General features: G+C 55.2%; 2 protein-coding genes across 2 annotated transcripts; one reads left to right on the top strand and one right to left on the bottom strand.

Annotated features, from left to right (window-relative positions):
- Positions 1-15,293: 15,293 nt before the first annotated feature.
- Positions 15,294-17,695, bottom strand: NKX3-2 (NK3 homeobox 2). Its single transcript, XM_056107307.1, has 2 exons — positions 17,266-17,695; positions 15,294-15,826 (listed from the first exon to the last, which is right to left on the bottom strand). Exons 1-2 carry the CDS (start codon positions 17,693-17,695, stop codon positions 15,294-15,296), a joined length of 963 nt encoding a protein of 320 aa, XP_055963282.1.
- LOC130016577 (proline-rich protein HaeIII subfamily 1-like) lies at positions 17,694-20,503 on the top strand. Its single transcript, XM_056107303.1, has 3 exons — positions 17,694-18,165; positions 18,538-18,704; positions 20,024-20,503. Exons 1-3 carry the CDS (start codon positions 17,694-17,696, stop codon positions 20,501-20,503), a joined length of 1,119 nt encoding a protein of 372 aa, XP_055963278.1.
- The last annotated feature ends 4,213 nt before the right edge of the window (positions 20,504-24,716 follow it).

The following is a 24,716-nucleotide window of genomic DNA, read 5'->3' as shown; positions in this document are numbered from 1 at the left end:
CTTTATTATTATTATTATTATTATTATTATTAGTGGAGCGACAGTGTAGCGGGTAGGGCGTTTGCCTTGCACATGGCCTGGCTGACCCAGGTTCGATTCCTCTGCCCCCTCGGAGAGACTGGCAAACTACCAAGAGTATCTTGCCCACACGGCAAAGCCTGGCAAGCTACCCGTGACGTATTCGATATGCCAAACACAGTAACAAGTGTCACAATGGAGACATTACTGGGCCTGCTTGAGCAAATCGAACAATGGGAAGACAGTGACAGTGAGAGTAAAACACCATGAAGTACAGTTGTAGACTTACAAACTTTCGTGCTGGGGTTTCAGTTATACAATGATTGAGTTCCCATCCCTCCACCAGTGTCTATTCTCTACCACCAATGATCCTAATAGCCCTCCACTCCCACACCCTATCCCCCCAACCCCACCATGCCCCTGTGGCAGGGCACTCCCTTTTGCTCAGTCTTTCCTTCAGGGTCTTGTAGTTTGCAATAGAAATATTGAGAGGCCATCGTGTTCAGTCTTTAGTCTACATTCAGCACACATCTCGCATCCTGAGCAAGTCCTCCACGTCCTTTACTTGGTGTTCCCTTCTCTATCTGAGCTGCCTTTTCCCCCAGCATGTGCTGCCAGCTTCCAAGCCCTAGAGCAGACCTCCTGGTACTTATCTCAATTATTCTTGGGTGTTCAACTCCCATTATGTTGCTTTATATTCCCCAGATGAGTGCAGTCTTTCTATGTCTGTCTGTCTCTTTCTGGCTCATTTCACTTAGCATGATACTTTCCATGTAGAACCACTTGTATGTAAATTTCATGTAAATTTCAAATTTCTTTTTAACAGCTGCATAGTATTCCATTCTGTAGATGTACCAAAATTTCTTTAACCAGTCATCCCTTCTTGGGCACTCGGGTTTTTTTCCAGATTCTGACTATTGTGAACAGTACAGCAATGAACATAGAAGTGCAGATGTCACTTCAACTGTACTTTTTTCTTGCCTCTTCAGGATATATTCCCAGGAGTGGTATTGCTGGGTCAAATGGGAGCTCAATTTCTAATTTTTTGAGAATTGTCCATACTGTTTTCCAAAAGGGCTGAACCAGTCGACATTCCCACCAGCAGTGGAGGAGGGTCCCTTTCTCGCCACATCCACGTCAACACCAGTTGCTTTTGTTCTTTTGGATGTGGGCCAGTCTCTGTGGTGTGAGATAATATCTCATTGTTTTGATCTGCATCTCCCTGATGATTAGTGATGTAGAGCGTTTTCTCATGTGCCTTTTTGCCATTTGGGTTTCTTCTTTGAGAAAGTTTCTGTTCATTTCGTTGTCCCATTTTTTATGGGGTTGGATGTTTTCTTCTTGTGGAGTTCAACCAGTGCTTTGTATATTCTTGATATCAACCCCTTATAGGATGGGTATTGGGCAAATATCCTTTCCCATTCTGTAGACTGTCTTTGTATTTTGGTCACTGTATCTTTGGAGGTGCAGAAGCTTCTTAGTTGAAGATAGTCCCATTTATCTATCTCTGTTTTCACTTGCTTAGCCAGTGGCGTGACATCTTTAAAGACACCATTGGCTTCAATGCCATGGAGGGTTTTGCCAACCTTGTCTTCAGTGTACCTTATGGATTCTGGTCTGATGTTGAGGTCTTTAATCGATTTTGATCTTACTTTTGTACATGGTGTTAGGTAGAGATCTAAGCCCATTTTTTCATGTAGCAGTCCAGTTTTGCTTGCCTCCCTCTCTCCTTGCTAGCACAATTTCCTTGCTCCACTTCACATTTCTTGCTCCCTTATCAAAGATTAGATGATCATATGTTTGGGAGGAGATGTCAGTATATTCAACCCTGTTCCATTGGTCTGTGGCTCTGCCTTTGTTCCAGTACCATGCTGTTTTAATTATTACTGCTTTGTAGTAGAGTTTGAGGTTGGGGAGGTTGATTCTTCCCATTTTCTTTTTTCCAAGAATTGCTTTAGCTATTCATCCCATGACCGACTTTTTTTTACCAAGGAAACTGGGCTTGGGGAGTCCTTTGGGGTCAAGTCCCTGAGTAGACTTCAGTGCTGACATGGGTCACAACCCTCACAGCACATCTCCCTTTCTCCCTCTCTGGGTCTCCGAATAAGTGGAATGGAGGCTCTGGCGGGTACTGCAGGTGGTCCCCTGGCTATGAGAGGATCACGGGCTGGCCCCCCGCATAATTTGTGGCCCTCGACTGGGTGCACCCCTACTGGTCTGGCGTGCCCTGAGGTCTGGTTTGTGTTTGTCCCCTATGGAGAACAGAAAGAAAGGCGTGCCCCTCTCTTCGACCTGGACCCGGGTCTCAGCACCCTGGCTGGGTCCCCCTGGGCCATGGCTGTCCCAGGGTACAGTGCAGCGAACTGATCCCCAAGCTGGGTCTTCAGGTGCACAGCACCCCTGGGTGGGAGCACTTGGCTGCCGGCAATGGATCTGGGCGCTTGTACCACCTTCGACCCAGGCTTCCCCCGCACCCTCCGGGAAAGCGCCAGCTCCCTGTCCTGATGGGGGCGTCCCAGTGCCAACCTCCTGGAAACCTGGGCTGTGCGGATAGGGGAATGGTGAGGAGGGATGGAAGGGGGGGTCGGGAAATCCCACAAACGTTAGCCTCTCAGAAGGGGACAAGAGCCTCTCCAGGCCTCAAGAGCATTTTTGGGCCCGAGGTATGAATGGAAAGTGCCTTGATGCATCTCTCAGCAAGATTCTGGGTTTGGGGATCCTCCTACTTCCTGCGGGATGAGCATGGGTCCCCCAACCCCCAAATCAGGTGCTGGGGAGATTAGGACTCTCTCCAGTTTTTCCACGGACTTCAAGATGGGGTTGGGTGCAGGAGCCGGGTCCCCTGAAGGCAATGGAACAATGTCGGGGACTCCCTAGCAGGAATTGGGTGGTATCATCTGTCCTTTAGAGGGAAGGTCACAAAAGACAGAAAAGCCATGTGGGGTGGGGAGGTGGGATTCACCTTGCTTATTCCAGCCCCTAAAATGGGTGCAACGAACCCATACTGTGCTTTTGTGATTGCTGCAGGGTGAGGTCTGCCTTAGGAAACAAGGAAGACCCTAGGTAGGTTCTGGGCCAGCCTGGGGGTGGGGAAATGACTTCGCCTCTCTGGACTCTGTTCACTCAGTCCCCTCAAAAGCTCTGCCTGGCCGGTGACTTTGGCCCAACTTTTGTGGAGGAAGGCCAGACTCCAGGCTTCGATTTGGGGGGCTTTGCTGCTGGGAACCCCACAAAAGGGCTGAAGAAAAGTGTCCCCTACAATGACCAGCCCTGAGAGCTATCAGTGATCCCTGCCCCTGCGGGGTGCCATCTGTGAAATGGGCCCCAGAAAATCCCTCTCCTCCCAGTTCAGGACTTTTTTTTTTTCCATTGGAGAGGGCTGACCTACCAGCGACAGGGTGGAGCCGGAAGGTCAGGTCCGTCCCATCCCAGTCCTACCCACCCCATCCCTCTGGGTAGACTGAAGGGGCGGGGAGACCAAAGGGGGCCTCCAGGGGGGCTCTGCAGGCATCCTCAACGTTCTGCTCCTGCTACCGAGAGGGGAGTTCCGGGGCCCAGCGTTCCCGCCACATATGGTCTGTGGATTTAGGTGTCAAAAACCGGAGAATTAGAAATGGTAATTTTCCGTCATTACAGCTGAAACGCGATCTGTCACAACAACTGGAACATGTCTCCCGGCCAGCGAAAATAATGTTCATGATTAGGAATCATTACGCACGTCAAGCTGCGTCCATTAAGTTGTAGGGAGAAATTAACCTTGACGGCAGGAATCAGACTACAAATATACAGGCCTCAGCCGCAGGAGGCGAGGGCCAGCCCCAGGAGCAGGAGGCCGGAGCTGGAGCTGGAGCAGGGTGTTTGCTTAATGGGAAACTGCCCAGGGAATGAATATCCCTTCCCTGCCCCCAGGGGGGTCTCCTCCTCTCTCCAACTGCCCCCACCCATGGGTAAGTGGTACAGGGGGTACAAAGGTGCTGTTGGTCTGGGGACTCCCAGGTGTGGAGGCTCGGGGTTTCTCAGCTCCCCACTTGCAATCCCGGTGACCCTGCCCCAGTCACTTGACCCTCCTGGTCTTTGAGACCTTCCCTCTAAAGGACAGATAATCCCACCCACTTCCCCAAGGTTCTCGGGAGGAACTAGCACTATCGAGATTAAATAGAGTCCTGGATGGTCTCCAAACCTGTGAGACCCTTTTATCTTTTTTGGAGCTCCAGGCCGGGCATTGGGGATTCTGAAAGTGTTGGTAACCCAGATCCGGAGAAAGGGCAAGAACTGGAAGGACTGGGTGGGGGTGATCACTCAGAACACTCCTATACCCATCCTAGTAGGAAAGGGGCTTCAAAGTGTCCCATCTGGCTCCCTGGGCCGGCCTGCCCCCTCCCCCCAATCCACAAGGATGCAGAATGTCACCGGAAGCAAGCTGGTCAATGAGAGGTGAGTGGTCAGTGGAGCCCTTTCTTGCAGGCAGCTACTTAACGACCCCTTAAGACGGGAAAGTGGGAAAGTGGGGCTGGAGGGCACTTGCCTTGCGTCCTGCCAATCTGGTTCAATCCTTGGCATCCCTTGGGGTCCGGGGGGGTGACCCCTGAGTACAGGGCCAGGAGTAAGCCTGGACCGTGGCTGAGTGTGGCCTCCAAAACAAAACAAAACAGACAGGAAGGCAATTTCATAAGGCCCAGTAAGAGTATGGGAAGATCCTTCCCCTTCTCGGGACTGAAAAGAAGGGAGAGGCAGCGCCGGAGAGGGGGCTCGATGAGGTGCCAGCTGCTGGGCTCTGGGTTCCATTCTTTTCTCCTTTTGTCTCCCAGCAGCCTAAGTGTCGACTCAGTTCCGGTGGGGGAACTGGACCGGAGACGAGGGAAGTCGTACAAAAGCCACTAAGCCCGGCAAAAGCAGCCCTGGGAGCCAAACCTGGCCCCTCTCCACAAAAGCCTCCCACCAGGCTGCCACCCTCCTGCCCGTCCCAGCCTGCGCCAGGCCCAGCAGCGGCCCCGATGGCCGCTCTCCCTTTCCACCGGCCTCGTTTTTCTCCTCCGTAAAAGGGATCCTCGCAGCCGGCGCCTCTGTGGTGGGGAACGGAAGGGAAATGCGGCCAGCGCTGTGTAGTTTGGAGTCAGACAGTCTAGTGTGAGCCCCAGCGCCGCCGTCCCACGCGTGGGATCCATTCCCCTCTCCCCCACCCCAAAGTGGGGAACTAACAATCAGGCAACAGAGAGAAGGAATGAAGGGACTCACGCCCAGCACTTTAAGAAACAGAGGCAGTGGTGCGGGTCCCAGGATGATTGGCCACTCTCGACTAGGGCAAGCGCTGGCACCTAACGTCCTCCAGAAACGCCTGAAACGCGTCCCTTCCCAAAGACCCCCGGGAAGAGTTGTCAGGAACCTGCCCAAGAGAGTCCGCTCAAAGGAGAGCTGAACTGGAGACACCTTGTCTAGGCTTGAGACTTTCTCTGCGGAGGGGCAGCATAGAGGCAGCCCCAGCCCTCAGGGCACACAGCGGCGTGGTGGTCCAGCGACCTTCCTACAACCAGCCTCCCCCAATAGTACCGCCCCCCCTTGCCTTGTTTTCCAGTGCCCACACCATCCCCCCCCACTCTGGGGATTTTCTAAGCGCTAGCCCAGAGCGCAGGAGGAAAATTTTGAACAAGTGGCTGAAAAAAATAAGTGGATGCAAAAGCAGCCTGGCCACCCGGAGGGGGGGGGCGGGGGGGGGGAGAGGTGGGGACAAAACAAAAGAAAACAAAACAAAAATTCTATGTTGGCTTTCCCATCTTTGGGCTGCTCTCTCTAGTGTGTGTGGGGCTCACATTCCCCTCAAGTCTGAACAGAGAAAGTGGGGGCAGACAGCCACCACCCCAGAAATCCAAACAAGAATTAGTGGGGGTGGGGAGTGCCTCAGACAGCACCTAAAAATATCACCGTCAACCCAACCAATAGATGGGCCTGACACTCTCCAGCTGGGTTGTGAGGAAGAAGAGTTCCACTGGAAAGCAAAGACAGTTCCCTCCTAACTCTCCTAATGTACAGGGTCTACATATTGGACTATTTTCAGGTCCCAAAGTCAGCAGCAAGAGATGCTCAGAATCGGGGCTGGAATAGCACAGCGGGGAGGGCATTTGCCTTGCACCAGGCCCACCAGGGGTTCGATTCCCAGCATCCCATATGGTCCCCGAGTGCAGAGTTAGGAGTAACCCCTGCACATCACCAGGTGTGATGAGAGAGAGAGAGAGAGAAAGAGAGAGAGAGAGAGAGAGAGAGAGAGAGAGAGATGCTCAGAAGCTGTTCCCTCAGAGGCTTCCCAGGAGAAGAGTGACTTCACATCCAGGTTTGGGTTTACAAACACTCCACATTCCCCAGCCAGTCCAGCCCACGGGACTCTTCCTTCTTTGCTGCAGTCTGCAGTCCTTTACCCTTATTTTCCGCTTCATGAAGGCCCCAGTTCCACAACCGTCCTGTGTTCTGGGGTGTGTGTGTGTGTGTGTGTGTGTGTGTGTGTGTGTGTGTGTGTGTAAGCTCTCACTATCTTCCCTCCCTCCAGGGTATAAGGAGGACGTTGGGTCTAGGTACCCAAGCTCAGCTTTTCCAAAAACCACCTTCCTGCTCAGATCACCAGCATCTCCCATCTGTGGCTTCTCGGGGGACCAGAATCGCCGGCCCTGAGACTTTGTAACAAGTGGCCCAAAGAATTTGTTCCTGGCACATCAAAGGCTTTGCAGGAGTACTCATACCTAAAAATTAGGAGTGAGTGCATGAGGCCCTGAGCTGAGCATTCTGCAAACCTGCAGTGACTGCAAAGCAGTTATGTCATCCAATCCACACCTCTGCTCTCCTCCCAGCCAGCACCCAACCGACTCTGGGACCATCATACCCCAGCTCAGCACAAAGATCTGGACTAGAAATCCCCAAAGCACAGTCCCATCACCCAAACAACTGATTTCCCCTTCCCTCAGTCTGTGCACCCAGCTGGCTCTCCCCACTGCCTGGCTCTGTTTCAAATATGGGCCCAGTTTCAAGTGTGGGGCCATTTCCCATTGTCAACCTACAACTGAACATTAATTCTGAGCTATTTTATGTTTTGGCTCTTAGCTGGTCAGGTTTATGGGTATTTTTATATGATTACAAATGAAACCAATGAGTAAGTTTGGGGGTGGGGGTAGGCAGAGTTTGCTCAAAGCCAAACCCAGGGTCAGGGGTGTGGTGGGGTGCAGAAGGAATCTCACGGCTAGGGAACCTGACCAAGAGTCACCCAGCCCTTGACCTTCCAGCGACCCCCCACCCCAAATTGGCAATGGAGGTCTGAGCCCTGCCAGCCCTTTGCACTTGAGAACTAGCTGGAGGCTGAGTGGAGGAGATGAGCAAGAGCAGAGTGAGGGATCCTGGACAGTGCATCCTTTGCTGATGTCGAAGAGCCACAGGACCCTCAGCTTCTCAGAAACTCAGAGTCCAGATCCTCTGCCAGACTCACAACAGAACACAGTAACAAGAGCTGTGCCAAACAGAGAGAATGATGAGGACCAGGAGAACCTAGGTAGTGGGGAGACCAGTGGGTCCAGACTTCAAGGACCCAGCGGTCTGGATCTAATGCTGCCCCGCCCCCTCTTGGGTCCCTTCTGTCCGGCATGCCTCTTTACCACTGGTCTCGCCCTGTAGGTCTGGAGCTGTAGCTTCCTTCTGCCAGCTCTTGGGGCTCAGCAAGTAGCACTCCCCCTTTCTGAGAACGAGGAAAGTGTCCTTAGCAGTCTCAGAAATCTCCTCTGGTGACAGCTCCTCTACACCCAGCGGGGACGTGGGCAGACCAAGGCCAGAGCAGACATCTGCACAGCACTGGAATGACCACTCGGGTATGATCCTCAGCCTAGGGTGTCAAATCCCTGGATCCCCTTCTTGGTCACAAGCAAGGCGAGGAAAGGGTGGAACAAGATCCACAGGCCCCTCCCAGACTGCGGGGCAGGAGGATTCTGACTGTCCTTTGAGCCTCTCCGGGATGTCAGAGTCCACTTAGGTTCATAGGTTCCTGCAGCCAGAGGAACAGCAGGGGGGATGGGAGGCTTGGGGTTGGCCCTGAGTGGCTCCCCTCGGCCCTCCTGGGGGGCCTGGATAAGCGTAGGAGAGTCGAACTCACTGCCCCAGGGCGCCCAGCGCGGCCACCGAGGGAGGCATTGGCGTGTACAAGAGGAGCCATTCAAAAACGTTAATACGCTTATTAAAATAAACGGGCTTTCCCGGCTCTCGTTTGAACGAACGCCCACCCTTGCTTTCTGGGGAGACCACGGGAGAGAAAATGCTGGTGGCATTAACAATTTTTTTCTTAAAGTATTTTTCATGCAGGGACCGGGGACTCCCGGGACTCAACGCGCCCGCAGAGAAAAATAGCCTCAGGTCGGTCCCTCCAGCGCGCGGTAGGTGGGGAGAAGCTTTCCGCGGGGAAAAGCTGAATTTTCCAAAACAGCTGACCACCCAGGCCCGGGAAGGGGGCCCAGAGATAATGACCTGGGCCAGGCCTTCCTGGCGGCAGCTGGGAGAACCCAAATTATTTTTTAAAATAAAATAAAATCACATTCATTCTACAACCTCCATCCCCAACCGCTCGGGAAAGGCCGTGGTTCGTGATTTTTAAATAGAAACGCTTTGTCCGTTTCCTCGGGCGCGCGGCAAGCCAGAGAGGTAAGTGTGGAACTCCACACGCTACCTTTCCGGAACATTCAGCTTTTCATCGAGATTCAGAGAAGCGAATCGTCCCTAGATTTATCAAGCCCCGTGGCGGAGTGCCTCGCGGTTGCGGGTTCCAGATCGAAGGCAGAGACGGTCCCTGGATCTATGGAGCCACTGAGCCCGGACTGTCCACCTCCCACCTCGGGCGTGCGCGCCGGAGGGAGCCGCTCTCACCTCGAGCACGCCACATCGCAGAGGCGGCGACCTGAGCGTGGGGACACGGACGAAGTCCGGGACTGGAGGGACCAGTCCGCAGAGATCGCACCTGCAAGCTGCAAATCGCAAACGGGAAGAAAACGCGGCTGGCGCGTCCGCGGAACGCGGACGGCAAGTGACGAGACGGCGCGCTCCCGGTCGCACCCAGTTGGCTACTGCGGGCTGCACTCCGGATCCCCGAAGGAGAAAACGGGGGCGCCGGTGGGAGAGGGGGTGGGGGGGCACGGGCTTCGGCCCGGGGAGCATGTCACGCACACGCAAGCGCACAGCACTGAGGGACCTGGGGTCGGAGGAGCGCCTTACCTCCCTCGAGGATCCAGGGAACGCTGCGCACTCCCTTCGGACGTGACCTTCGTCGGGAACTGCAGCCCGGTGCAGCCCGGCCCTGCCCGCCTCCAAGTCCAGCGGCTGCCAGGCGGCGGGAGCTCCGGGCGGGATGCGCCGGGCCAGCGCCTTCGACCCAGCGCTCACACCTCGCCCCCAGTTTGGACGCTGCATTTTCGTAAGAGGAGAGGCGGTCGCCCTACAGGATTAAAAAGCTTCATAGTGCATTTCAATCTGGACCCCATACGCAACCACGCCTGTGTGTGAAGCCCTGGCCTTCAGTCTTTATATATGTATATATATATATATGAATATATATTATCTATAAATATATATAAGTATCTGGGCTAGAGCGATAGCACAGTGGTAGGGCGTTTGCCTTACAAGCGGCCAACATGGCCCATCCGAGTTCGATTCCTCCGCCCCTCTCGGAGAGCCCAGCAAGCTACCGAGAGTATCTCGCCCGCAGGGCAGAGCCTAGCAAGCTACCCGCGACGTTTTCGATATGCCAAACACAGTAACAAGTCTCATGATAGAGACGTTACTGGGCCCGCTTGAGCAAATCGATGAACAGCGGGAGGACCGATATATAAGTATCTATATAGACAAAGACTTTGATAACGTGAACGACCCAATGTATGGTGAATAACCTCTATGTAATCATACACAACGCCCCCCTCCCCAGTCATTACATGGAGTGACCATTAATAATGAAACAGAGTAGTTTATTTCTGCATTTTTTTTTGCAACCCTGCTTTGGCATTTAAAGATATTTTTCTATCAGGCAATCCGAAAACTGGCCTTGGAATCATTCGCTGGGCGCAGCTGGGAATTAGCTGCTCTAAAAGACATTTTATCCTGCCCTGCCCCTCCAAAACCTAAACTGGGCCCTGACTCCCTCTGTGGAGTGCAGGCAACTCACATCAGCTCCTCCAGCCTCAGTTTCCCCCTCTGTGAAATGATGGGGCTTTGTCCACAGCAGCTATAGGAAGTCCCACTAACCCAGGTGGGGTAGGATTCAGAATGGAGTTTTCATATTAACTCCCCAGACAAACTGAATTACTGCTACGGCGGAGGGTGGCAGGAGGAAGCAGTTGTGTCTGTCTGTCTGTCTGTATTGCTTGACTGAGCCTCTGGGAGTGTTGGACTTTCCCTCCTTTCCTTTCCTTCAGAGTTTTGGGGGCAGCCCTCCCCCTGCCCTCCACAGAGGCCCAGCCATTGAGGCAACTTGGGAATGACAAAGCTGCTTTGGGTCTGTGTCTGCAGGAGCCCAGTGCTAGCAGGAGTCCCACCAAGCTAGGACAAAGGAATTTGGGGGCCGGCGCTGGCCTCCCTCCCCACCCTACAGCTCAGCCCAGGAGCTCCTCTGCCAGTTGCAAAGCCTGGGGTAAATTGTGAGGTTTCATCCTGTGTGACTAGGTTGAAAGGCATCCTGGAAAACTTTCTCAGAGTATCTGGATATCTGGGCCCCCAAGCAGGGGGCATTTGGGGGTAGGTTGAATTTCACAAGATAAATCCCCTGAGCTGCCGCATGACCTCCCCTTCCAGTACACACTTGCTCCTCTTCCAGGGGCATAGGAAGAGATCAAAAACTGCTTTCCAGAATGTTCTAGGGTGCCCCCCCCCACACGCGTACACCTTCCTGGGCCTGGGAAGTTTTGTGATAGCCATGTCTAACCAGGTCCAAGGTTGGACCTCTGGAGCAGTCCACAGAGAGTGCAGAGCAGGAAAGCATTGTGATGGAACCCTAGCGACTCCTCTCAGCAGCCAGGCATCCACAGGAGGACCTTAAGCTTCAGGACTTGGGGTGGTGGATCCCAGCTGACACTTTACTCACCCGTCATTGCTGTTTGCCAGGAAAAAGTGGAATCTGGCCTTTCCCTAATGAACTCACTTTATAGGAAGCTTCTTCCTGGTGGAGTCTGAGGAGGAGCTATGATTGGCATTGTCCTGGCCAGCAGGCACGCAAACATGCGCCTGCGCGCACGCGCACACACACACACATACACACACACACACACACACACACACACACTCATACACCAGTGATAGTTGACAGGCTACCGTCCTCAAATTTCTACCCAGAATAAGGTCCTGGTGCTGAGCCTGAATTTGGTGTGGTGGGCAAGTTTTCCTACCATTTCTCCGTTCTCACTGACATCATAGTAGTTTACTCATGGGGGGGGGAGGGAGAGAGAGAGAGAGAGAGAGAGAGTTGGGGGTAGGGTCCTCACCCAACAGTTCCCCAGAGAGACCTGCTCTGCTTTTCACTAATAGCCCAAAGGAACTAAACAGGAAGAGGTCAAAAGTCCACACGGGCCAGGGCAATAGTACAGGCGCTGGTCTTGCATGTGGCAGACCGGAACCCTGTATGGTCCCCTCAAGTCCCTCCAGGAGTGATTCCTGAGCCAGAGTCAGGAGGAAGCTGTGTTGGGTGTGGTCCCAAACCTTCGTTGCCTCCAACGTCCACTGGACAAATAGAATACAGGGCTTAAGCTAGGAGCAGAGGGAGTTCAGGGGTTAAGCTGGAGCAGACAGTACGTCAAGGTGCTCTCTTTGCAGGCAGCCCGCCCTGCTTTGATCCCCAGCACCACTTACGTTCCCTGAGCACCCCAGGAGCGATCCTCTGAATACAGACCCAGGAGTCCTAGAACACTGCTGGGTGTGCCCCAAAAGTCCGCTGGATCAGGTAGAAGTGACAAGGCCTTCAGGAGACCCAGATTCAGTCCAGGGGTGTAGGAAGTGGGTGAACAAAGGTCTCCTCTGACTGCGAAGGGGACAACAGGAAGCTAACCCTCATGAGAGGCTCGTCCTTTGAACATGCAGGCAGGAGAATGTGTGTGATCCAGAAGAGCGAAGAAGGAAAGGAAAGGGAGCAAATTCATATAGCGCAGATTTCCACCAGGAGCCCCCACCTGCGATGTGGGGTGCAGAGGGCAACGACTTGGGCTTGGGAAGACAGTGGGAAGCCCTCAGAGGCTGGACTCAGAGGCCGCTTCAAGCTCTCCGGGGCGTGTGGGCATCCATGCCAGCCTCCAGCCTCGAAGCACTACAGAGCAAACTGTAAACGATCTGGGTCCAACTGAATTCATTTGACTCGTTTTTTCCTGGGCCTGTGCAGCCAAGTCAGTAGGCTGAATCCAGGAACCCCAGAACCCAGGAGGGGGGCCCAGAAGGGAAGAAGTACTTCCCCATCTACCCAGAAGCAACTTCCCCCATCTCTGAACTCAAAACCCAGTAGTATGGAGGAGATAAACTACTCTCTTAGAACACAAACAACTGAAACTTTCAAAGGAGATTTCCCCACACCCCACCACCTCCTGGGGGGAGGGAAAAAAAACTAACGCTTGAGATCTCTGAATGGAAGAGGAGATTCTAGGGAAGCCCTCCTTTTCTATAAGGAAAACACATTCATGATTAATCATGAAATTAAAGTGGATTTTGATGAATGTCCCGAAGAAAATGATCCAGGAAGTGAGTGAGTTGGATTCCCGGGCGAGGAGTGTGTGTATCCTGAAAGCCTTTCCGTTTTCCACATGGCATGTCCCTATTCCCCATACCGGGAATTGCTTCCTCACCGTTATTTTAAATGCAAGTCCAGACAGCCTAAGTTGTTGCCGAAACTGTGGTCTTTGGGGTTCAGAGGTCTGGAAGCTCCCCGGCTGGGACAAGTGGGGAAGAGGGGAAGTCTAGCTAAGATCCTTCCATTTGAAATTGAAAGTAGTTGGGCCTGAATTTTGGTGTTCCCCAGCTGGAACTTCGGAGAGCAGGTACCAGATATTAACCCTTCAGAAGGGAGGGGCAGAGAGATAGTACAGTGGCAGGGCATTTGCCTCAACCCGGGTTCGGTCCCGCATCTCCAACACCTCCAGGAGTGATTCCTGAGTGCAGAGCCTGAGCATCGCTGGGTGTGGCCCAAAAAGCCAAAATAAAAATAATAATGATAGAACTGCACACTGCACTGTCCTCCCGTTATTCATCAATTTGCTCAAACGGGCCCAGTAACGTCTCCATTGTGAGACTTATTGTTACTGTGTTTGGCATACTGAATATGTCACGGGTAGCTTGCCAGGCTTTGCCATGTGAGCGAGATACTCTCGTGGCTTGCTGGGCTCTCCGAGATGGGCGAGAGGGGCGGAGGAATCAAACCTGGGCCAGCCAGGTCGGCAGGGTGCAAGGCAAATGCCCTACCCACTGTGCTATTACTCCAGCCAATAATAATAATAATAATAATAATAATTTTTAAATGAAGGGACCACAGGAACCGGGAACCGAGAGTAGCAGCCATCTGAGTATCGTCTATTCTGAACACCGCTGGCGAGCAGGCATCTTAATACAGAGTCTTTGATAACCCGGAACTGCCCAGCGTCAGTAACCAGGCGGCTTCCAGGGGACTGAGCCCCCCTGCCCTGGGGTTGTGGGAGTGAAAGCTCTATACAGCAAGTGGGAAGGGCTAACCCGACAGACAGGCACCGGGTCGCCTCCAGTCACTGCAGAATTTCAGTTAGCATTTTAGCTCACCAATTTCCCAACTGAACTAAGGATTAGATCAGTAAGGACAACAATCAAAAGCAAAGCGAGGCAGGCAGCTGGAGGGGCTCGGCCGGCCGGTTCCGGTGCGAATAGACGGAACTCTGAAAGCTTCTTAGACTCAGAGCCAGTCAGTGACCACTAGGAAAAGGGAAGGGGAGAAAGAGAGTCAGAGGTATCTGCCTCCAGTCAGGGGCATCATCCCTAAAGACCATCTCCAGAGTGCCTGTGTCAGATCCTCCAGTCAAGCCCCTGAAACTGGGGTTCCTGGAGGTGGGGGGCCGGGGGTGTAGGGAGGAGGTGGCTGGGGATGTAGGGAGGAGGGAGTCAGGAGGTAGCACAGCTGTCTAGAGGGTAGGGGCGCAGGTGTCCTCAGCCCCACACTGCAGAGGGGTTGAGGAAAAGGTCCAGGCCCCATGACTCCAGCTGCGTACCCCCCAAGCCAGATGGAAACACAGAGAAAACACAGCACAGGTCTGAACGATAAACTAAAAGTTTATAAATTAAAGGGGGGAAATACAGCGCTTAGAGCTTCCAAACATCACACACATAATACTCGAGGATCAGAGAGTGCACAGTGCCGTGGAGGAGGTGAAAGCGGCGTAGACAGCACACCTGCGGTGGGCCAGGGGCAGGCCGGGGAGAATTCGGGGGCAGGACCCGGGTGGCAGAGCCGGTGGAAACAGGGAGCGCCAAGGGCCCACGAAAGGCGGGCAGGGGATATTCACATTGAATACAAAAATAACCGTCATTTGAATACAAACAACTGCAAAGTGCTACACGTTTTAAACCTCTTTAAAGGAAAAAAGTAGAAGATTAAAAGAAAAGAAACGAGGGAAGTTTCTGCCAAAGGTTTCTGGGTTGGCTTTCTTCGGGTTTGGGGGCTCCCAGGTGGAACCGAGTTCGTGGAGCGAAGGTACCGGGTCCGGGTCCACGCTCGGACATTCAGCGGCTCGCCCCAGCGCAGACGCAGAACCCTTCGAGCTTTATTATCAAGCCCCTGGCCTGGGGTTCCTTGGGGGGGGACTGCCAGGGCTCCTCACCCCGTTGTTTACAAAGCAATTTCCAAAAAGAATAGATACGTAGGTACATAGATTGGTAGCATGGATACCATGAACTAGTGTGGTCTTAGCGCAGGAAACTCCCGGCGGGCCCGACGCGGCTGGGGATTCAGGTTCCGCGGTTTCCAGGAGCCCTCTCCGCTCTCCGAAACGCCATCCGCACGCAGACACCGTCCAGCTCCGACACCGGTGTGGGAGGCAATAAATAACACTGTCCTGGGGCCTCCGGGCGGGTGGGGGACGTCGGGGCGGAGGGGGAGCCGGGGGCGCTGGGCTCCCGGTGCGCTTCAGTCCGAATCGATAAACAAAGCCAGGCACCGCCTCCGGGCTGACACCCGGCTTCCAGGTGGCAGGTCCCGGGTCTCCTCCTTCGCGGGGGCCCCCCGCAGCCGTCGGCAGCCGCGCGGGGCAGGGGCGGGGGTGGCCGGCGGTTCACTGGGTGCCCGCGGCGGCGGCGGCGGCGGCGGCGCACGGGGACAGCGCCCAGCCCGGGAGGCAGTAATAGGGGTAGTAGTAGGAGGGCTGCAGGGGCAGCAGCGACGGCGGCCGCAGCACCTCGCCCGGCAGGTACTGTCTCTGGTCGTCGCGGACCAGCACTTTCACGGCCACCTTCTTGGCGGCGGGCGCCGAGGCCAGCAGGTCCGCGGCCATCTGCCGGCGCTTGGTCTTGTAGCGCCGGTTCTGGAACCAGATCTTCACCTGCGTCTCGGTGAGCTTCAGCGACGCGGCCAGGTCGGCGCGCTCGGGCCCCGACAAGTAGCGCTGGTGGTTGAAGCGCCGCTCCAGCTCGAAGACCTGCGCGTGCGAGAAGGCGGCCCGGGACCGCTTCTTGCGCGGCTTGGGCGGCGCGGGCTCTTCCTCCTCCTCCGCGCCGCCCGCCAGCCCGCCGCCGCCGCCGCCCAGCTCTGCAGCGCGGGCGCCTCCCGGGCCAACACCGTCGTCCTCCGCCCTCGGGCTGCGGTCGCCTGCAAGACCCCAGGGGGGAGACAGACAAGACACTGTCAGCGCCCGGGGAAAGCGGGTCCGGGTCCTTGCTGGGGTGTGTGTGTAGGGGAGAGTTGGAGGGGCGCGGAAATACAGTCGGACCTCTCGGGATCAGCGGTGTGTGTGTGTGTGTGTGTGTGTGTGTGTGTGTGTGTGTGTGTGTGTGTTTGGGGGTCACGAGGCCGCGGGTCCTGGACACGGTCCTTCACCTAACCTGGTCCACAGACTCCCCGCATCTAGGCCCGCTGCGCTCCTGCTCCCCGCTCCCCTCTGTCCCCCACACTCAGGTTAGTAGCGGGGGTTTGCGCATATCCCCAAATCTCAGCTTCCCAGGAAACCTGGGGCTCTCCATTGCGTTTACTTTTCTTTTTTCTTTTTGGGTCACACCCGGCATGGCACAGGGCTTACTCCTGGCTCATGCACTCAGGAATTACTCCCGAACCCGGGTTGGCCGCGTGCAAGGCAAACGCCCTACCCGCTGTGCTATTGCTCCAGCCCCTCTCCACTGCGTTTAGGACCCCGCGATCTCGACTGCTCTCAGAGCAAACGCATCGGCTGCAGGTCAAGGGAAGGTGTGTGTGTTTTGGGTGGGGGGCGGTGTGGGCGGTGGGGACTCGGGGGACAGATGGAGGCAGAAACGTTTGGAACCTCCCAGTCCCCACCACCTGAGATTGTTGAGATGAGGCTGGGTGGTGATGGTGGGGGGGGGGGGGCGGTGCATGGAAATAAGATGCGGATTAAGAAGGTGTGGGGGGCTGGCTGGATCCATGCATCCAGTTCGATGCCCTGAACCCCCCCAGCCGATTGTACTCTGTTCCCTGGGGATACCATTTGCCTGGGGTGGGGGGTCACCAGCCCGAGGCCTAGCGCCACTGCATCCCCAGCAGGGAAGGCAAGGGGGTCTTGCTGAGCAAATGACAGGCAAGCCCGCGGCAGAGGAGACGCCCCTCTCCGCTAGGTCGGCCTCCGCCTGACCCAGAGCACCTTTGCCCGGAGCGGGTTACGCCAGCGCAGGCCCTCCGACCCTGGGTTTGGGGGAGCTTTACGAGTACGGATCCCCCAGTCCCCCAAAGCAGGGCTCAGTAGACCTTGCCGGCGGCGCGCCCGGAGGCCTCCCGGGCTGCCTCACGTCAGCGGCGGAGTCCGGCTCTCCAGGCCCGTGGTGCGTAGGACTCGGAGCGCTGGCGACCAGCAGCTAAGGCGGACCCCCGAGTTCTCTCCAGCGGCCCACGGAGGCCCAGGGGCTCAGGGTGTGCGGGTCAAAGCTCACACTGCTGGAGCCGCTCGAACCATCGCGTGGGGGATCCGGGAGCTGGCCAGGCCGGCCGGGGCGCGGGTGCGCGCGGGGCAGGCTTGCTGCACGCCGCGGGGTGGCCCTCCCCGCCCGGCTACCCCCCTGTCCCGCCAAGCCTCGGCGAACCTGAGATGCTGGCCGACATCTCGCTGTCGCTGCGGCCCGCGTTTTCCTCGTCCAGGTCCTTGGCGGCGGGCAGCGGGCAGGGCGGCGGGCCCAGGGCCCCGGCGGCGGCGCGGCTGGCCCTCGGCGCGTTGTCGTCGCTCGGCGCCGAGTCCGAGTCCCAGCCTCCCGGGCTCTCCGCGCTGCGCCCCGCAGCCGTCCGGGTCCTCCCCGGAGACGCCAGCGGCGAGTCCTCGGCGCTCCCCAGCGCGCCCGCGTCAGTCTCCCCGAAGAGCCGCCAGCAGCAGACGCCGGGGGCCGCGGCCACCGCCACAGCTGCGCCCGCGGGGGCCGGACGGCCGTCGGGCGCGGGTGGCGCGGCGCGCTCGTCCTTCTTGTTGAGGATGGCCTGGATGGAGAAGGACGTCAAGGTGTTGGCGCCGCGCACGGCCATGGGCGCCGCGGGGCGGGCTGCTGGGCGCGGGGCGGCTCCGGGCTGGACGGGCGGAGAGCGCGGGCCGCCGCGGCGCGAGGGAGCCCCCGGCGAGGCGCGCGAGGGCCCTGCAAGCCCACTCGGGGGGCGGCCCGGGGACCGGCGCCGACCCTCGCCCCCGCTTCCGAGGCCCGCGCCGCCGGAGACCCCCTCCCCGCCCTTGCAGCTGCAGACGAGCTCCTGGGCTCTGGAGCGCCGCCCGGCCGGACTATCTCATCGCCCGGAGCCCTGGGAGGCGGGCCGGGGTCTGCCCGGGTCGCGGGACTTCGTGGGGAGGGCGCGGCCCGGCGGGGACCCTGGGTGGCCGCCGCGCTCTCCGGAGCGTCTCCGGGGCGCACAGCCCGAGGGACTCGCCCTTCGCGCCAGCCTCTTCGCGGGCCTTCTTGGTGCCAGGGCCGAGCCCCCGAGCGCCGGCCGCGGCCTTCCGAGAGGCGCGGGGCGCCCTTTTCCCTCCCCCGGCCCTTCCGTTTTATCTGTTTCTTCTCTTTCCCTCCCGGGCGTTCCAGCGCGCCCCCCCTCCCCGCCCGCCCGGGTGTCATTCCTCACCGCTGAGTGACAGCCGCGGGACACGCCCCCGCGCGGAGCTGGCTGGCCCTTCCCGGCCGCCCATTGGTCAGCTCCAGCTGGGCGACGTCGGCTGAAACCCACAAAACTGGACTCGCGGAGCTCACAAAGTCCCCGGCTCGCTTAACTCTTTCGCGCCCCCAGCGTGGGGCGCCAGCATCCTCGGCCAGAGGGAGGGAGGCTCAGCCACCCAGACGCGCTGCCGGAGATAACACGGTCCTTGTGCCTCTGTCACTCAGGCCAGCGCTTTTGGGAAAAGCACTCTTTAGAACCAAAACCCGCGCAGGAAACGGATGCCACGCGAGTAGTGTTGTTCTTGAGGAAAGCTCACGGATACGCAGAACGAAGGGCATCGTTTTCCCCCTTCTTCGAGTCCCATAGCTTCCTCGCTGCTAATTCTTTTCCTGTAATGAAATTCTTTTCCAGTTAATTAAAACCACCCTGAAATGTTGCTTATTTTCTCCCCTTATTTGATTCGATTTGAACGGAGATAATGATTTTAAAAAAAGGTGGTAAAGTTTGAGTCAAGTCAGGAAGGGAATTGGAAGGCGTTTTGGAGAGTTTCTGGAAATTGCGAGGTCATTTTCTCCAGAAGTCAATACTGAATTTGATTGGAATTTGTTATATTTTACAATCCAGAAAGAAAAAAATAACAGTTCTTACAGTTTGTTCTTTACGTAGTCTGTTACTTGTGGGATAAAACAGTTTCATTAAAGGAGTATCTGGAAGTTACCAGTTGCCATAATAGTGATCTCAAATTGTCAATCATTAAATGCTCTTGGAGATGTAAAATAGTTTTTGTGTAATTTAAGGAAACAACCTAAGGAAACGTCAAGCAAGTGATTCTTGTTTCTTCTTTGTTTTAAATGGGGAAAAAATCGCTCCAGTAACATACTTCGCTGTCTTTCACTAAATTTTGCCAGAGGTTTAACAACATCCATCACCTAACCTGAACAAGCATTAAGGTCAAATTTAAAGAACTGTGATTTTGGTGTAGTACTTCGCTAGCATTTAGTGTTCTTGGTGTCACTAGAATAAATATCATTTTCTGCCCTTGGTTTCTTTGGGGTTGCTTTTATTTAGCAAGGCGAGAGGAAATACACCAAAATATTCATATTCTTCCGGACCTGTGGGGATTCTTTGCAGCGTTCAGACCTTCTGGCTTTGCCGCCTTAGAAGCGCAAGATCTCCATACACAGTCGTTAGTGTTGGGGGTGCTGGCGGGGGCGGGGGGGGGTTAACGCTGGAGAAGGTCATTGCCCTTTGTAGTTCTTTACGATAACATCAATTTGGAGGGAAAGATGTTTAAATTTGGTGTCAGAGCTCTGACGCTCTTCCCCAGCAGCTGGGTTAAGAGTTTCAAAACTCTTTAAGTTTCCTGCGGATTTGGTATGGAGAAACGGTCATCAGAGTAGCAGACTGGGCGGGCAGAGACCTGGGGGGGGGGGGGGGCACTGAACGGGCAAGCCTCCAAGTCAGGGCTGTGCAAAGCTCTTCCCTGAGCCTTGTTCAGTTTTAAATCCAAGTCACAGTAAGATACGATGACCCCCGCCCCCCGTTTGGGACGGTTTTCGAAGAGGCGGGGTTGCGGCGTGGAGCTGGCCGCTCGGGGTCTGTGTCCAGGCGGGTGCGTGTGATCCGGGCCAGGGAGGCAGCCGGCCCCGTCGCTCGGTTCTGGGAGCGCGATTCCAGGCCGGGTCAGCACTCGGTGCCCACTCGGACTAGAAGACGCCCGGCCTGCGGCGTCCTCGAGCAGCGGCTCCGCAGAGGAGGCTGGTGGATACGGGAGGTTCAGGGCCACCAAGTGTGGAGGAGCTGCGGGGTACGGAGACGCCCTGCTCGCACCGCGGGGGCCCCTCGGAGGGCGAACGCGTGGGCTCCCTGCTTCCAGATCGTCTAGGGCATCAGCGCGGGCCGTGGCCGCGAACTCCGGGGATTCGCCGCCCCGTGCTCCGGGAAATTCGCCCCTCGAGGTCCTGGTGCCCCAAGCCTCTCGCCTCTTTTTTTCCAGCTCCTCCCACCCCGTCCAACTCCTTCTCCCCTGCTGGTCCTTTCTGTGCCTGCCGCCGTCTCTCCCGCGTCCTCGCCGGGTTCCTGGGCGCCCCCTACGTGCAGCGCCGAGCGCTCCCGGAACAACCGAGTCCCCACGCGCCCACGCGCCCTGAGGCTTCATCTAGTTGGCGAAGGAACGTGAGGCCGGAGTGAGGGCCCCGAAGCATGGGCCTTTGTGTGCCCGCTGCCCGCGCATACCAGGACAGATGCAGTGCAATCTGCAGTGCAAGCTCCAGGGACCCTCGGGGCATCTCCGATGGGACCACCGTGAACCCGTCGTCCCCTCCTGCCCCCTGCCTTATTAGGATACTCCCCACCTCCTCCCCGGTGACCTCCTCCCCGGCGTGTGTATCGGAGCACCCAGAGAGTGCGCGTCAGAATTGCGCCCTATCATGCCAGTGACCTTGACCCCCGGTTTTCAGCCCTTTTAAAACAAGGGCTTGACCGGGTGGCTCTGGGGCCATGGCTGCATCGTGCGGGGGACAGGTGCGGGTTGCGGAATCTCGGAATTCCTGTCCAGGTGGCGGCCACCCAGACTGACCGTCTGCCCCCAGCACCCCAAGCCACTGCTCACCTTCTGACCTGCAGACACCACCCTTAAAGCCCTCGGATCTCAGATCCCACCTGCATTTATGCTCAGGGGCCAAAATAATCTTCACCAGACCGGAGATAAGCTAGCTGGTGGGCCGAGAAGTTTTGAAACTGTTGCTTCCAAAACCTAGACTGTTACTGTTGCCTTTAAAACTAACCTTGTGCCTGGCGGTGTTAAAACCTATCCTCTTGTTTATTCTACACATCCCTGAGGGTGGATGGGTAGGAAACAGTCTGATCCTCGGAAGCTGAAATGTGCAGAGTTTAAGTGACCATCAGTCATGGCTGACCCAGATCTTTGACTTTGCCAGCTGGACTGGGATTTCTGCTCCGAGCATGGTGTTCCTAAATCTTCATCTTCTCTCTGGTTCAGTGGGGCCCCCTGTTCTTCCTAACAATGTTAATGCCACTATTTTGCTTTTGAATCACCTTGAGATAGAGCATTACAAAGTTGTTCATGATTGTGTTTCAGTCATACAATTGTTCCAATACCCATCCCTCCACCAGTGTAATTTCCCAGCACCGGTGTCCCCAATTCCCCCCCCCCCAACCCCTTCAAGTCACCTCCCCACCCAGCCTCCTCTGTGGCAGGAACCTCTCCTCCCTTCCTCCCCCCTCTCTCTTTCTCTCTCTCTCATTTTAGGCATTATGATTTGCGATACAGATGCTGAAAGATTATCGTGTATATCCCTTTGCCTACTTTCAACACTCAGCTCTTGTCCAGAGCAATCATTTCCAACTAATATTGTCATAACGGACCCTCCGCAGCAGTCAATGCCACCCTTTCACCAGAAGAGGCCCTTGCATGGAAATAAAGTGAAAAGAGAATCTAGCCACGTTTTTCCTGTTCTTTGCATTTGCAGAGAAAGACTCAGATCTACAGATTTGAACCTAAACCTTGCGCTCTAGAAACGTTCCTTGATTCACTGCACTAAACCGCATGTAGCGGGAGACAGCCGGACGGTGGAAGTTCGTGCAGCTCCGAAGCACGGGGGCCAGGGGCTTGCTGGAGGCTCCAGGCGCCGCGCTGCGCGTTCCCTCCAGAGCCCGCTCGGGTTTTTCTGCTATTTCGGCCCGGCCCGGCGGGCTGACGCCGAGAGCCGCGCTCAGGTGCGCGCGACCCAGCGGCGACAGTGGAGGACGGGCGCCACCTAGCGGGAAGCCTGGGGACGTCGTGTTTGAACGTTAAGTGGGAAAAGGCAAAAAGAAAACCTAATTTTCACAGAACACAATGTTTTGTGCTGTTTTTTCTTTCGTTTGTTCTCACAGTGTCTCGTTGTGAGTGATCCAATCGTGGAAGTGTTCCGTTTACAAAACTCACCCGGACGCAGTACAGAAGGCACCGCCCTGCGAGACAGGAGGAGAAACTCGGACAGGCAGGACTGGTGGGGATCATTTGGAAGGGGACCCTCTGCTCTGCACGGTGTGTCCCTAGACCTGCCTGCTGACACACTCTAAGAGAGTTCTCCCTGCTGGCTCCGCGGGGCTCCGTACACACTTGTGTACGGGCTACTCTAGTGTCTGGTAGAAAAGGAAATAAATCTGGTATTCATCCTTCATCTCTGGCTCACTTCCACATGTGCTAGAACATTTGTTTGTTTGGTTTTCAGCCACATCCGGCGGTGCTCAGGGCTTACTTCTGGCACTGCACTTAGGAATTACTCCTCGAGGTGCTCAGGGGATCATATGGGATGCTGGGGGGGGGGGGGGGAGAGTCGAATCCCTGTCAGCCACAGGCGAGGCAAATGTCTTACTGGATGTACTATTGTTCTGACCTCTAGAACTAAGGCTGATAACATCATGTTGAACAGGCACATTTGCTTCTCCAACCATCGGTGGGCCACTGGGTTGTGTGTGCGTCTTCACTCCGTAAACAGTGCTCCACAGAACGTGGACATGTGAGTGGGAAGCATGGTGGTCTACGACAGTGTCTCCACACTTGCCTGCATTCAGTGCCCTTTGCACATGTCACATGCCATCCACCGGCACATCTCCTGTTCCTCCCCCAGGAGAGCCCACTGACTCACAGAATCAGGAAAATGGTCCCTGTTATTGGCAAGAAGGGAGGTAGGGAATCCATACTTATGGCTCGTACCTCTGATCAGGAAGCTGGACCCAGGCAGGACCCAGGACCAAATGGTTGATGATTCATCCTCCATCAACACCTTGGAATCTTCTTCTTCTTCTTCTTCTTCTTCTTCTTCTTCTTCTTCTTCTTCTTCTTCTTCTTCTTCTTCTTCTTCTTCTTCTTCTTCTTCTTCTTCTTCTTCCTCTTCCTCTTCCTCTTCTTCCTCTTCTTCCTCCTCCTCCTTCTCTTCTTCTTCTTCTTCTTCTTCTTCTTCTTCTTCTTCTTCTTCTTCTTCTTCTTCTTCTTCTTCCTCTTCCTCTTCCTCTTCTTCCTCCTCCTCCTTCTCTTCTTCTTCTTCTTCTTCTTCTTCTTCTTCTTCTTCTTCTTCTTCTTCTTCTTCTTCTTCTTCTTCTTCTTCTTCTGTGTTGGGACCATATCTAGTGGTGATTAGGGCTTACTCCTGGCTCAGGGGTCACTCCTGGCAGGCCCAGGAAGAACATTTGGGATGCTGGGGATTGATCCAGGTCTGCCACTTGTAAGGCGAGTGCCTCACTTGCTGGACTATCTCTCCAGCCCCCAATCCTTATCCATATGCTTTTTTTTTCCTTTTTGGGTCACACCTGACGTTGCACAGGGTTTACACCTGCCTCATGCACTCAGGAATTACTCCTGGCGGTGCTTGGGAAACCATATGGGATGCTGGGAATCGAACCCGGGTTGGCCGCATGCAAATGCCCTACCCGCTGTGCTATTGCTCCAGCCCCCAATCCTTATGCTCTTACTACCTGAATGAAGGAAAGTTTATTTTGGTACCAGTAGTGCCTAATCTGCTGGTATATTCACGATCTGCAGTTAAATTTCCTAGAACCCCAAAGCACACCCTTTCCCCCTGCCAGGCTTGGACACTCTGGTCCACCTGTCCCGACCTGCCATGACCTTTTCCTCCTGGGCATGAGATCTGCTGTCGCCTTCACACTAATGGCCAGTGCACTCAGCCTGGGCACTCTGTCTTGAACTAGACAGACGAATCTGGCCAGCGGCCATCCCATGATGATGAAGAGAAATAAATGTGTAACCTGGAAGTGTGACTGTTTGGGGGTCCAATTACCTGTTAGAGTCATTCTCACACCTCTTGAGTGTTTTCCCAGCTAGGTTGAGTCACCTGTAATCTTTCATTTACTTTGCACCTTTATTTAAATGGACACTTTTAATTTAAAATTTTTTTTCTATATGGGCCATACTTGGTGGTAATCATGGGTTACTCCTGACTCTGTGCTCCAGAATCGCTCCTGGCGGTGCTCTGGGGACTATATGGGATGCCAGGGATCAAACCCGGGTCAGCCACCTGCAAGGCAAGTGCTTAATCTGCTGCATTATCTCTATGGCCCAATTGACCACTTTCACAATATGAGGGAAGACTATTTTCCAAAGAACTTTTGTATAAATAATATAAATATATGTAAAAATTAAGTATCAGTAACCACTTGCTAAATAGAATATTAAAGAGAACACAGTTTGATGTTGATAAAGTAATGCTCTGGGTTGGAAGTCGACTCTCATGAGAACTGAACTGACAATAGCTAGGCTCACTTATCTGGGACAGCCAGATAAACCAAGTTGCAGTTTCCCAACAGAGTCTGAAACCCCTAAAGGGAGTTGACCAAAGAGAGACAAGGACAGAAATTCACCAAAAGAAACAGGCCGGAG

This window comes from Sorex fumeus, unplaced genomic scaffold (genome assembly GCF_029834395.1).
Source record: "Sorex fumeus unplaced genomic scaffold, SorFum_2.1 ptg000157l, whole genome shotgun sequence".
Lineage (NCBI taxonomy): Eukaryota > Metazoa > Chordata > Mammalia > Eulipotyphla > Soricidae > Sorex > Sorex fumeus.
Note: the sequence above shows the minus strand (reverse complement) of the source record. Positions and strands in the feature narration are given on the sequence as shown.

Coding starts and splice junctions, on each gene's coding strand:
- LOC130016577 (XM_056107303.1), top strand. CDS start 17,694: ATGGGCGCCGCGGGGCGGGCTGCTGGGCGCGGGGCGGCTCCGGGCTGG. Junction 18,166..18,537: donor CGGCCGCGGCCTTCCGAGAG/GCGCGGGGCGCC, acceptor TCTGTCACTCAG/GCCAGCGCTTTTGGGAAAAG. Junction 18,705..20,023: donor TCGCTGCTAATTCTTTTCCT/GTAATGAAATTC, acceptor CACTCGGACTAG/AAGACGCCCGGCCTGCGGCG.
- NKX3-2 (XM_056107307.1), bottom strand. CDS start 17,695: ATGGCCGTGCGCGGCGCCAACACCTTGACGTCCTTCTCCATCCAGGCC. Junction 15,827..17,265: donor GATGTCGGCCAGCATCTCAG/GTTCGCCGAGGC, acceptor GGGGTCTTGCAG/GCGACCGCAGCCCGAGGGCG.